Here is a 13714-nt window from a genome sequence, read left to right on the forward strand (position 1 = left end):
TCTAAATGAGTATGATGCGGTAATGTAGATGAAGAGAAACGAAAACATTGAAAGGCACATTTTACACTGGTTTCTTTTTAATGAGTGTGGGTTTTTCAGCTTTGGAGCATGCTTTATTATAGGAGACCTCTATTTAGCCTCAGCTGAATACTTGACACACAATTTGGTGCACCACTATGTAAAACTATTTTTTATATATCAACATTATATGAACATTTGTACACTTTAATGACCATTGTAGTCAAGGCAAATTTAAATGCAAAACTCCCAACCTATGATGTAATAATTGTTAAGTCCCAATGTCACCCCATGCAGCCCTCGGAAAAAACTCAAGGCAGCTGTGAGAGAGATTTCACTTTACAACAAAAGTTTGGAAAGTGCGCCTTTCCTTAAGTAAACACATGCCACAAAGCAAACGTGGAAAAGAGATGCAGTCCAGCATCTGGGCTCTTCACTTTAGCAGACCTCTGATAGCTAAAGAAAAGATGGAAGGTGGCATGTGGCAAGGTATAGTAAAGATGCACTATTGCTCACTATGTCACTCCTCCATTTCAGCATACTAAAACCCTGTCTCTATCACCCCTTTCCTGGGCAAACTCCTGGAGAAGTTGGCTATCTCTCAGCTGGCCCTCCACACTGAATCTATTGGGTGCTTCCACAACCATCGGTCTGGCTTTAGAGCATCCAGAGGCATGAAAACTGCTCTTCTGGACACCCCTGAAGAACTGCTCTCAAACCTTGACACTAACACTCCCTCTGTCCTCATTCTCCTTGACCTCTCCCCTGCCTTCAACACGGTTAACCACAACATCCTGATCGCACGGCTCCGTGACACCCTGGGAATCACAGGTCAGGCTCTGGCATGTTTAACCACCTTTCTCCCAGACCGCACCTCCCAGGTGGAACTCAGAGCCTTTCGCTGAACTATCGCTCTCTCAACCTGTGCCATTCCCCAGGGTCTAAACTATCCCACTGGTTCTTCAACGTCTGTATGGCTACCTTAGGTTGTGTAATTGCCACTTTCACCTCTAACATACAGTGTTATGCGAATGACACGCAACTATCTTTCAGGCTACCCTCAGTCTCCCCTCCCTCCTCCCTCATATCCAACTGTCTGTAGGTTACTAAGTCTTGGTGTGCTGCAAATTACCTTTTCCTCAACGTCAGTAAGACTGAGATTGTTTACATTGGGACCCCTGCTTTTGCCTTCCCACTTTCACTCTGGCCAACTTCCCCTGACCCTGCGCCTGCACCCACTTGCAAGGCTAAATCCTTGGGGTCATCTTCGTCTCCACTCTCTCCTTCTCCTCTCACATTTCAGACATCGCTAAAAAGTCTAACTATCAGCTATACCTCCTAAGAGGTACTCTAACTTTTCTCACTTTCCCCTATTGGCTCACTGTCTTCAGAGCCCTAGTTCTCTCTAGGATGGACTACTGCAACCACCTCTTCCTCAACATCCTTGCTACTGCACCACGCCCTCTGCAACGTATCCAGAACAGAACCACAAGACTTGTCTTCTGCCTCAAGCCCAAGGACCACATCTCATCGGCAATTAAATCCCTTCACTGGCTCCTCGTGGCTGCAACGATCAAGTTAAAGACCCTCTGCATTGTCCACAAGGCTTTCTAGGGCCTGGGACCTACTTATCTGCAATGTTGCCTACGTAAATAATATCCCTCCCGAGCTCTCCGCTCATCTACCTCCAACCTTCTGCGAGTAAGGCGGTTCTCAAAGCAGAGATATGGCGGGAGATCCTTATCCACAGCAGAGGCCTCCTTCTGGAATATTCTCCCTGCCGCACTCCTTCTTGAGCTGCATCTCCTTAAGTTCCAGAAACTCCCCAAGCCCTTCCTCTTCTTCTCTTCCTTCTCTCTCCCTCTACCCTGCTAACCTAGCTCTCTGCTCTTTCCCTCTCTCCCTCCTTTTCATTACAGCTTGCTGACTGGCTGCTTGGGGTACCTCAGCGTCTCACAGGTCCCTGGCACCCCCTCCCCAGTCCTCTCTCGCACTTCAGTCAGGAACCTGCACTCTCCCCATACTCAGAAATGACCTAAGAGATTCACTCTCTCTGCACTTACCCTAGTCTCCACTAACTGGGTGCACTTGGACCTCCCTCTCCCAGTAACCATTCTGCGCACTTGCACGATCCAAATGCACCATGTTTGAAGATCGTCTGGCTGCTCTCCCCTGTCTTCACCCCTTAATTCCACTTGATAAAACTGCAGAATCATGGTCAGGCCTATTTGCTGTCTCTCAACTGTTAATTGTATTATTTTCAGTTACTCTGCCTGTGTAGACGATTATCGTCTCAGAATTTTAAGAGCTCTGAACGACTGTTGTTTTGTCCCCATGTTCCCACCCTCCCTGAGCGCCTTGAAACCCTGTTTCGGGCCCTTAAACAACCACACTGACTCTCTCCCCCCAAACATTAACCCTTTACCCCATCATAAATATATTCAATATAAGGGTTTTCAAGGTATATGTTTAGATATATAAGTGATTCTGTATATAGTTTTTGATATAAAGACTGTATACCAAAGCATAGATACAGGAAACTGGTCATTTGGAAAGAGAAAAAGCTTCTAGCATATTTCTAGAAAATAAATATGGCAAAGCATATACATGTATGTGTTTTATCAAATCTTTTAGCACTGGGGTTATTTTTGGGTAGCCAATTTCCCCGATATTCTTATAATAATAATTTGTCCAGGTGTATATCGTACATAAAAACATCTTCCTCAATACATAATTAAAATCAAAACAATGATACATATACACCAATCGAATATGATCTAATTTCAGAAGCAGGCACGTTGAGTTAAAAAAATAAAAATAAATGTTTTAATAAACTCTTTGACATACCATTAAAATTGAGTCCAATACGCATATGGACATTGAAATCTGTGTCTACAATTTGGCCAGTCATAATTCTTGAATCAAAAGCTGTGTTGTCTTCCTCCAAACCATTTATGAAGAAACTGATTCTTGTCTGGTGCACCTGGGAACCGAAACAAAAGAGGATATTGTAATTAAATGAAAGTGAAGGTTCATTTCATGCATTGTTTCAGAAGAGTTCTTTATAATAAAGCGTACACTTTGTTCAGCAAAATCACTGTTGCAAAATTGCAAGGCCATCCTGGTGAGTTACGTAGGTGAGATTACCCCTCTTCACCTACTTCAGAGGTAAACTAAGGATTTGTGTAAGATTTTAGCTGTCAATTGGCAGAAACAGCCATCCATTCTCTTTTACCTCTCGAAGTATATGTCAAAGAAATGACCACACAAAATAAACCATATGACAGTTTACATTGAGGAGCAAACCCATAGAAACGCAAAGAACATTTTTTGCAAATTTTACCAACACAATAATTTTAAATCATAGGTAAAAAGTAATATTGTACACTTCATCATATCTGAAACTGGTCAGGTCAAAGTGAAAAGAGAAAGTGCACTATTTGCATGTGGTTGTGATGTAATAGATCACAATGAACTGCATGTATGTCTATCAAACGGAAACCCATTTACTGCAGTTGAACTAAATATAGCAGAATTTCTGGGCACCCAATAATATGCCGGTTTTAATGATGTCTGAGCAATAAATGGGCTGCAGTATTTGATAATGAACAGCGTTTTCTAGTAAAATAAAAACATACAGAGGCATACATACATTAAGGCTTACAATGTAACACAATTCTGGTCCCTATTTAAAATGTTGACTTGAATTGAATCCTTTCCTTTATGCAAGATGATCACTGTAAAGAGAAGTGTTTCACAATATGCAGCACACCAACTTGCTTAAAAAAAATCAGCCACTCACCTTTGATCGGCTCGATATTGAGATAATAATAAACAAACTAAAGAACTCACGTGCAAGTGGACCCGATGGAATAACCACCGGAATGTTTAAGAACAATCCCGTACTTCCACTTGTTTACGCACATCATGAGTGACCACATCTCTCCCATGTCGTGGTCGGGTTCAATTTTAGTACCAATCTTTAAAAAAGGAAGTTGTGCTGATCTCTCTTGCTACCAGCCTATTCTTCAAATGTTTTGGCGGAGTTGGTGCTAAAAGAATTAGAACAGTGGGCCAAAACAATGTATCTACTTAGCCCACTACAGACAGGATATAGGAAGGGTATTGGAACTATTATGAGTGGCTTAGCCCTTAAAGTCTGCCTCTCCGATGTAGGATCCTATTCAGGGAGAACATTATAGGTAGAGGCAATAGATCTTACCTCCGCATTGGATAATGTAGACATCAATAGACTGTGGTTTAAAATGTTGAAAAATAGTATTGAACCAACCCTATTGGCTATAATTCAATTACTCTATTCCAACTCTTCGACTAGGGTGAGACTTAATACTCAGGGAGATCTATCACAAAAAATGTTGTTGAACAAAGGGGTGTGTATTTGCCCCCACTCTTTTCAATTACTATATAGCAGACCTTTGGGATGCAATTAAAGAGTGAGGTGTATTGCATATGCGACGACATCTTGTTAATGGACTACATACTGGCCAGTCTCCTACGCCAACTTGACCGAGTCAATCAGCATTTCACTGAGAATTCTCTACAAATAAACATAACTAAATTGTATGCAATGGTCATTACCACCAAGAAAAATTACAGGGAATACATGTGAAAATGTAACAATGATGCCATACAGCGTGTCGATTCAATTTGATATCTAGGCTATGAGATTGCGGTGAAGAAACAAATGGAGAAGCAACTAGCCAAAAATGATGGAAAAAATCTCCTCTTGTCTTTCTGTGATGAAAAGGATAAAAAGTAAACTGTGTGCATATTAGCTGTATCCGATAATAGAATTTTAGAGTACACATTTTGCCCATTGTTCTTTACAGATGCAAACTAATGCACATTGTTATGCAAAACAGGGGGGGGGTGGTCTGGGAAACTCTACCAGCACAAACACAGCCCATTGACTTGTTCTTGGGTGGATGGCCCCTGGGAGGGTCTCAACCAAGTCTTTAGCTCACTGTTCTTTTAACAGAGAAGACATATTCCCATCTATCAGTCTCTGTCCAGCCCAGGGGCAGTCCAGCCAAAATGCTAGGCAATTCTCCTCTGAACAAGAGTACCACAGCAACCCCATACATGTGTTTCAGCCAAGTTGGGCATCATCAGTGAGGAGAAGCTGTGTCTCTCTAAGAGCAGTGAGCAAGGGGTCCACGTCTTGAGTACCCTGGTAACTTAGGGTGAGACCCAAAGTTACTTGGTATGCAAAACAGGGGGGGTCTGGGAAACTCTCTACCAGCACGAACAGAAGAAATATCCCCACATATCAGTCTTTGTCCTGCCCAGGGGCAGTGAAGCACTGAAATGCTAGGCAATTCTCCTCTGAACAAGAGTACCACAGCAACCCCACATTGTTCATAGGAAATTCTTCGATGTTTTGGAAGGAAAAATCCTGAAAAAAGTGTTGGGGCTCCCCATCTCGCTGCCCATAAGTGTCCCCATAAGTGTCATCAGACTTGAGCTGGGCCTAACATCTTGGTGGTCATAGTGTGTTAGTAAGACTGTCTCTGATCTATTCTTTGGATAGACCAGGAGATAACTCATTGGGGTACCACCTAAATACTCTGTTTTTGAAAAATGCAAATCCATCTATGACAAAACTAAAAATGAGAGTCATCAAGTTGAAACACTTGCTGGGTCTACACAGCTCTGAATCCATAACAAAATTTATAATAATGATCTGTCAGATCTGTGCCACCTCAATATTTATGAGGGAAACAATGTACTATACTTACCTTCTACGAAGCTAAAATCCTACTTGGCAAAATTTCTGATCTCAAAGTACCGTAATTGGTATTTAAAATTTCGGTTTCCAACATTGGAGGTTGTATGTCCCAAGCTGGGAGTACCTCGTGAGCTGAGACGATGTAGAATGTGTAATCTGACTATGACTGAGTCTCGGTTCCACCTTGTGATGTTATATCCCCAAATTTAACAAGCAGAGAATATACTATTTTCAACAATGTGTTCACTCAACATCTAATGTTTTGACAGATGATCTGTGGTACAGATTAATGACGACGTGTCAAATGTCATTATTAATTGCGTTGTTAAAAATGTTATTCGTTATTTCCGCTGAGATCAACAAAGCTACTGTGTTGATGCAAACTCGATCAATTAAATTAAGGAGAGTCAGCATTCTGATTGTGTTTTCTGCAAGGTTATTTTTTTATTTTGATGTTTTAATTCTTATCATTGATGAGTGTACTGTTGATTTCTGTTATGAATTGTTATAAAAGATTGTGTAAATGTACACATTGTACAACTGACACATAAAAAAAGAACAGTTTCACAATATCCAGATGGCTGGAGAAATACACTGATCTATGCAATTGTAATCATTCAGTTCCAAAAATGTAGTTGAACATGCAGCTAAAGCCATTGTTTGAACTCCTAATGGACAAGTAAGCCATTAAATCAATTTGTCAAGTTAAGTGGAGCCTTTTGATTATTTTGACAAAACAGGTGGCAGATGAACTAGAACACTTTGGTCCCTGTTCAGTTTCCAGACGGTACTGTTCATCCCTTCTAAAATCATCTGTTCAGTCACTTCTTTTCTTATAATTTGTGAAGCATTTCTTGCAATGTAACAAATGCATATTTTGAAAGGGCAGGATGAGGCCAGCCAGAAGCATATTCAAATATGTATAGGAAATGTATATTTCCCTTATATTTCATGAATATTGATTAACTCACTTCACCTAAACTGACAGAAATGAACAATGCATTTTTAGATACAGAATATCCCAATGAAACAAAATATGTTTTGCTCCATCAAAAATGTTTACACAAAATGTAATGTGAACAATAAATATAATTTCAAAAGGTGGGGGCTATTGTCATGATGCCTACCTCTAAGGAGCCAGGCCGGGCCCAGCAACCCCAGAGGCAGACATCATTTTCCCCAGGGAAGTCTCAGCGGGCCCAAGTCGGGGCCCTTTGGACTCAGTCCTGGCGCCTTAGGCGCCAGGCTCATAGCGGACCCCAGTCCTGGCGCCTTAGGCGCCAGGCTCATAGAAGAGGATATGTGTTTAAGTGCTTGGGTGCACACTTACATGATGCAGACCTTGCTGCTTCATCCAGGCCCTCTTGAGGCCTGAATGGGACTACTTAACCTGTAGGACTACTTCACCACCCGGGTGTGGTCGGGGAAGGATACATACCTGATTGGTGGAAGGATACATACCAGGAACTTCTTCCAAGGCTATTTAAACCCCACCCGAACAGCCACACATGCTTCGCGTTGTTCTGCACCTAGCAGCTGGACGCTCACCGTGTCAGCTCCTGCATCCTGACTTCAGCCACGCCTGCCAGCACCCTGGAACACCTGCAAGGGGAGAAAGGAAGAGAATAGGAGAAGAAAAGCCCTTACCTGCTAAATCTGCATCCCAGAGTCATTTCTCCAACGGCCCTGAAAAGGAAGACATCATTTTAAAGGCATTTCGTTTCGATCGCTGCAGCGCTGCATTTTACTCACCTTTGCAAGGCGCTTCCATCTTCAGCAGCGATCTTCCGGATTCAGCTACGCCCCGGCGCCTAGAGGAAAAAAGACAAGAACAAAGGTGAGAGGGAGAAAAGGAATAAGGAAAGCTCAGTTTCCTTTTAAGTCTTACCTGTTGGATTATTCCCACTGCATTTCGGGTCCTGCCGCTTCCTGGCATCTCCGGACCCCGGCCCCTATGGGGAAAAAAGACAAAGACATTGAATGAGCGAATGCAAAGACATTACCTGAGCGCTCATCCAGAACTGTTTCACTTCGGGTCGGCGCCATATCTCCGGCACTCCGAACCCCGGCCCCTACGGGGAAAAATTAGACAACGAACATTATTATTAAGCTTGAACTTTTGAACAGAACTTTTACAGCGCCTTACCTGAACAGTCAAGCTTACCTGAACTCCCATCAATCCTCAATCCAGTGAAGTAACTGGGTTTCAACGCGCCCCTGCATCAGAAGCAGGATGGAGAGCTCATCCTTCCAAACCCTAAGGTGAGGCTTCACGGGGAATCGTGGAGGAGGTATCGTGGAGGGTTGGAAGGGAGTGGGAGGCTTGAGCATTGTTCCACAGTTGGTAATACTCCCTTTTCACGCACAGGAGGGTATCCAACGAGCCAGGGAAGCCAGAATAGAGGGGCCCTTCCTGTCCATCTTCAGAGTTCTGCGCCTTCGACGCCGCGCCTCCGTGGGAACCAGGTGAGCGTTGCAGAACGCGAAGCCTTACCACAATTTCCCACCTGGGCGCTATGGAGACTTCCGAGACAGATCAGCTGGCCCATCTTTTAGGGGAATTACGGGCAGAAGTGCACTCAGCCCGCCAGGAGACTAATGCTCTCAGAAGGGAACTAATCCTATCCAAGGAAAGAACTGATGATCTGGCCAAAAGGTTATTGCAGGGCCAGGCAGAGCACACTCCTTTACCTGTTTCCGGAGATATTTCTACAACAATGGGTTCGAATAACCCGGTACAAATCAATCTACCTGGACACATGCCTTTGGCCCCGCCGGAACGTTTTGCGGGGGATCCCAAGAAATATGCCGTTTTTATGAACCAATGACGTTTACACTTTTTATGCAGGCCCGGGGCCTTCCCCAACGACCAGACCAAAGTAGCCTTTGTACTATCTTACCTCAGTGGCTGTGCTGCCGATTGGTCTATTCCATTGGTAAATCAGGATGATCCCATTCTCCGGGATTTCCAGGGCTTCCAGGCCAGCATGGAAAGATTGTTCGCTAGACACTCGCAGGGACAGGCCCTTGACAACGAACTGCTATCCTTACGACAAGGTAATCAGGATCTTTTGTCCTATATCGCCACCTTTAATAGACTAGTTGTGGAAACCGGATGGCCTGAAAATAAAAGGATCACATTGTTTCATCGAGGCCTGCGCGGAGAGCTTAAAGATGTTATAGCTCAGATAGTAGATCCACCCCAGGCCTGCGCAGACTACATAGACTTAGTGGTTCAACTTGATCACAGACTTCAAAATAGAAAAGCATATCGGCTCAAGTATGAAACCAGAGTACCTATCAAGACCCACGTTAACTCCAAGAGTACTGACGTTTCCGAACCTATGCAAATTGGCAGTGTTAAAGGACCATTAACGCAGAAGGAACGAGAGAGAAGGCGACAAATGCAACTTTGTCTGTATTGCGGAACTTCCGGTCACTTTCTTCAAAGTTGTCCAGTTAAACCACCCAAGAAGGTGGTTGGAGCCACTGATAACGAGTTATTGACACCTGGTTCGGGAAACGACCTAGCCCGACAAGCGTAGGGGTCCGCTTGCCGAGCTTGAAAACAAACTCTTTGACCTCGCATTTTGTCATGCCAATGGTGCTTGTGAACCCAAAACAGCCTCAGCAGTTGCATGCTATAAAAGTATACATAGACAGTGGAGCTATTGGAAATTACATAGACCGTGAATTGGCTTCCAGGATTAAGCTTCCTCTCCGCCCGAAAGTAACCCAAGATGTAATTACTACAGTTGATGGAACCGAAATAGCCTCAGGGCCTGTAACGCATTCCACAGTTGAAATCACTCTGGTGGGTCAGGACGGACATCGGGAAGCAATCGTGTTTGATGGGATCAAGGCCCCACAATTTCAAGTACTTCTTGGAATCCCTTGGTTAGAAACACATAATCCGAGAATAGACTGGCGAGCAAAGAAGATAACTTTTCCTGATTGTGAACCAACCTGTTACCCAAGGAATCCAGCTATGGGTCTAGCCTCTGTAACTTCCACCCCTGTACAGCTACCATCTGAATACCAAGAATTCCAATAAGTTTTTCAGAAAGAGCAGGCTAACACCTTACCTCCCCATCGATCTTACGATTGCCAAATCGACTTGGTACCCAATGCACAACTACCTTGTAGTAGGATTTATGCTATTACTGAACCTGAGAACCTGCATTTGCGCCAGTATTTGGATCAATACCTGGCCAATGGTTTCATTCGCTCATCAAAGTCACCAGTCTCTTCCGCTTTGTTCTTCGTACCTAAAAAGGAAGGAGACCTTAGGGCCTGTATTGACTACCGCGCCCTAAATCAGATAACGATTAAGAATCGTTACCCTTTGGCCCTGATACCTGAGCTTATCGACCAAGTAAAAGATGCTCGTGTGTACACCAAGCTAGATCTCCGAGGAGCTTACCACCTGGTACGTATAAAAGAGGGCGACGAGTGGAAGACTGCATTCCGCACCAAATTTGGGCTCTTCGAATATCAAGTAATGCCCTTCGGTTTGTGCAACGCACCTGCCGCCTTTCAGTACTTCATGAATGATGTTCTTCGGGAACTTATCGATGTTTGTGTCATCGTTTATATCGACGACATCCTGGTATATTCCTCCTCAGAAGCACAAATTATTTGCCAAACTCGAAAAATGCGTTTTTCATACCACAGAAGTGGAGTTTCTCGGATTCATCCTGACACCTCAAGGAATCCGAATGGACTCGCGGAAAGTGGACGCCATTCTCAAATGGCCATCTCCTAGCTCTGTGAAGGGAGTGCAAAGCATGCTTGGCTTTGCCAATTTCTATCGAAGGTTCATCCCGGAATTTTCTCGAACTGTTCAACCCATCACAGCTCTCCTAAAGAAAAACAAACGCTTTGAATGGACTCTTGAGGCTGAACAAGCCTTTCAGGACCTGAAAACCAAATTCACCTCTGCACCTGTATTGAAGCACCCGCGCCCAGATCTCCCTTACATCGTGGAAACCGATGCATCCAGTTCGGCCATGGGAGCTGTCCTGTCGCAAAGAGACCCAGAAACTAACCAACTACACCCTGTAGCCTTTTGGTCCAGAAAATTCTCTCCACCTGAACTCAATTACGCAATTACCGACAAAGAACTACTGGCTATTAAATCAGCTTTCAAGGCTTGGCGTCACTATCTTCTCGGTGCAAGACACACCATCACCGTAATTACGGACCACAGAAATTTGCAGTATTTAAAGACGGCCAAAGCTCAATCTTCGCGACAACTCCGATGGGCTTTATTCTTTGCGGAATTTGATTTGTAATTACCTATCGCCCTGGCTGCAAGAATGGTAAGGCAGATGCCTTATCCCGGATAGGCATGGAAGAACCCAATTCGAGTTTAGAACCTGTGCCAATCATAACGGAACAAAGAATTCTGGGCTTGACTTCATTGCAAACCATTGAGGACATCCAAGCTCAAGTAAAACAGCTTTTTGACTCTTCTGCCTTACTGGAATGGAGTCAAAAGGGTCATCACTACACCGTTAAGGATGATTTACCCTACTTCCAAGAGCGGTTATTTCTGCCAAGTAAAGAATTGCAGGAACTTGTCATTACCCGTCATCATGAATCATTAATGGAAGGACACCCCGGTATCGCGAAAACAGAAGAAAAGATCAAACGCCACTTCTGGTGGCCTTCTTGGAGAAAAGACATAAAGTCATTTGTGTTGTCTTGCGGAATCTGTGCCCAAAATAAGAGTCAAAAGAAAAGGCCAGCCGGCCTAATTCAACCTTTGGACATTCCACCAGCACCTTGGCACACCTTGTCAATGGACTTTATAACTGACCTGCCTCCTTGTGGTGGTTACAACACGATTCTCGTAATAGTGGATCTATTCTCCAAAATGGCCCATTTTATCCCTTTAAAAGGATTGCCGTCAGCTTCCACCTTGGCCAAGGAATTTATGGAAAATATAGTGCGGTTACATGGTTTCCCTTCCATATTAGTCTCAGACCGTGGAAGTCAATTTATCTCCCACTTTTGGAAGAAATGTTGCCAACGAGCACAAATAGACGTGCGGTTATCCACCAGCCACCACCCCCAGACCGACGGACAAACCAAGAGAACCAATCAGACTCTCGAGCAATATCTGCGGTGCATGTTACACCAATCCGAGTTGAATTGGAAGGACATCCTTTGGATTGCAGAATATGCATACAACAATTCAGTGCATTCTGGAACCGGACAGACTCCTTTTTATACCCAGTATGGTCACCATCCTCAGACCTCTGACCTAGATCCACCTCTGACCCTGGAGATGCCTGCAGTAAATCACCTACATTCCACAATAACCCAAGCCTTCAAAGGAGCTACAACCCACTTACAGCAAGCCAAGAAAAAGTATAAAGAAAACGCTGATTTGCACCGAAGTAAAACTCCTCCTTACCAAGTAGGAGATCAGGTATGGCTAGCAACTAAACATCTACCCCTCAAGGGTCAGCAAACTTTTAATCCCAGATTCATTGGGCCTTACCCCATCAAAGCTATTATCAACCCAGTGGCCTTTAAACTCGATTTACCATCCAACATGCGGATTCATCCCGTTTTTCACGCATCTTTTCTAAAACCAGTACAACCTGGAACCAGACTGTCTGAGCCCCCAGGCCCTGTCCAAATTGATGGAGAATTAGAATTCGAAGTGAAAGACATTTTAGATTCCAAGATAGTTAAGTCGAAACTCTTCTATCTTGTTGATTGGAAAGGATATGGACCTTAGGAAAGATCTTGGGAACCCAGTAACTATGTTCACGCACCACGATTAATTCAAAGATTCCATCGAAGATTCCCGCACAAACCAAAATCCCCGGAGGAAAAGACCTTGGGAGGGGCCTTGAGGGGGGGTACTGTCATGATGCCTACCTCTAAGGAGCCAGGCCGGGCCCAGCAACCCCAGAGGCAGACATCATTTTCCCCAGGGAAGTCTCAGCGGGCCCAAGTCAGGGCCCTTTGGACTCAGTCCTGGTGCCTTAGGTGCCAGGCTCATAGCGGACCCCAGTCCTGGCGCCTTAGGCGCCAGGCTCATAGAAGAGGATATGTGTTTAAGTGCTTGGGTGCACACTTACCTGATGCAGACCTTGCTGCTTCATCCAGGCCCTCTTGAGGCCTGAATGGGACTACTTAACCTGTAGGACTACTTCACCACCCGGGTGTGGTCGGGGAAGGATACATACCTGATTGGTGGAAGGATACATACCAGGAACTTCTTCCAAGGCTATTTAAACCCCACCCGAACAGCCACACATGCTTCGCGTTGTTCTGCACCTAGCAGCTGGACGCTCACCGTGTCAGCTCCTGCATCTTGACTTCAGCCACGCCTGCCAGCACCCTGGAACACCTGCAAGGGGAGAAAGGAAGAGAATAGGAGAAGAAAAGCCCTTACCTGCTAAATCTGCATCCCGGAGTCATTTCTCCAACGGCCCTGAAAAGGAAGACATCATTTTAAAGGCATTTCGTTTCGATCGCTGCAGCGCTGCATTTTACTCACCTTTGCAAGGCGCTTCCATCTTCAGCAGCGATCTTCCGGATTCAGCTACGCCCCGGGGCCTAGAGGAAAAAAGACAAGAACAAAGGTGAGAGGGAGAAAAGGAATAAGGAAAGCTCAGTTTCCTTTTAAGTCTTACCTGTTGGATTATTCCCACTGCATTTCGGGTCCTGCCGCTTCCTGGCATCTCCGGACCCCGGCCCCTATGGGGAAAAAAGACAAAGACATTGAATGAGCGAATGCAAAGACATTACCTGAGCGCTCATCCAGAACTGTTTCACTTCGGGTCGGCACCATATCTCCGGCACTCCGAACCCCGGCCCCTAAGGGGAAAAAGACATAAGCATTAGCGCTTGCTGCAATTAGACAACGAACATTATTATTAAGCTTGAACTTTTGAACAGAACTTTTACAGCGCCTTACCTGAACAG

General features: G+C 44.5%; 1 protein-coding gene across 1 annotated transcript in view; it reads right to left on the reverse strand.

The window, feature by feature from the left end:
- The window catches only part of USH2A (usherin), a 4817015-nt gene that overhangs the window by 4599364 nt on the left and 203937 nt on the right, over nt 1–13714 (reverse strand). The window contains exon 4 of the mRNA XM_069608572.1: nt 2866–3001. Within this exon, the coding sequence (XP_069464673.1) occupies nt 2866–3001 (136 nt within the window). The remainder of the gene's footprint in view (nt 1–2865; nt 3002–13714) is intronic.

The sequence above is a fragment of the Ambystoma mexicanum genome, chromosome 4q (genome assembly GCF_040938575.1).
Source record: "Ambystoma mexicanum isolate Mex_15411 chromosome 4q, UKY_AmexF1_1, whole genome shotgun sequence".
NCBI classification, from domain to species: domain Eukaryota; kingdom Metazoa; phylum Chordata; class Amphibia; order Caudata; family Ambystomatidae; genus Ambystoma; species Ambystoma mexicanum.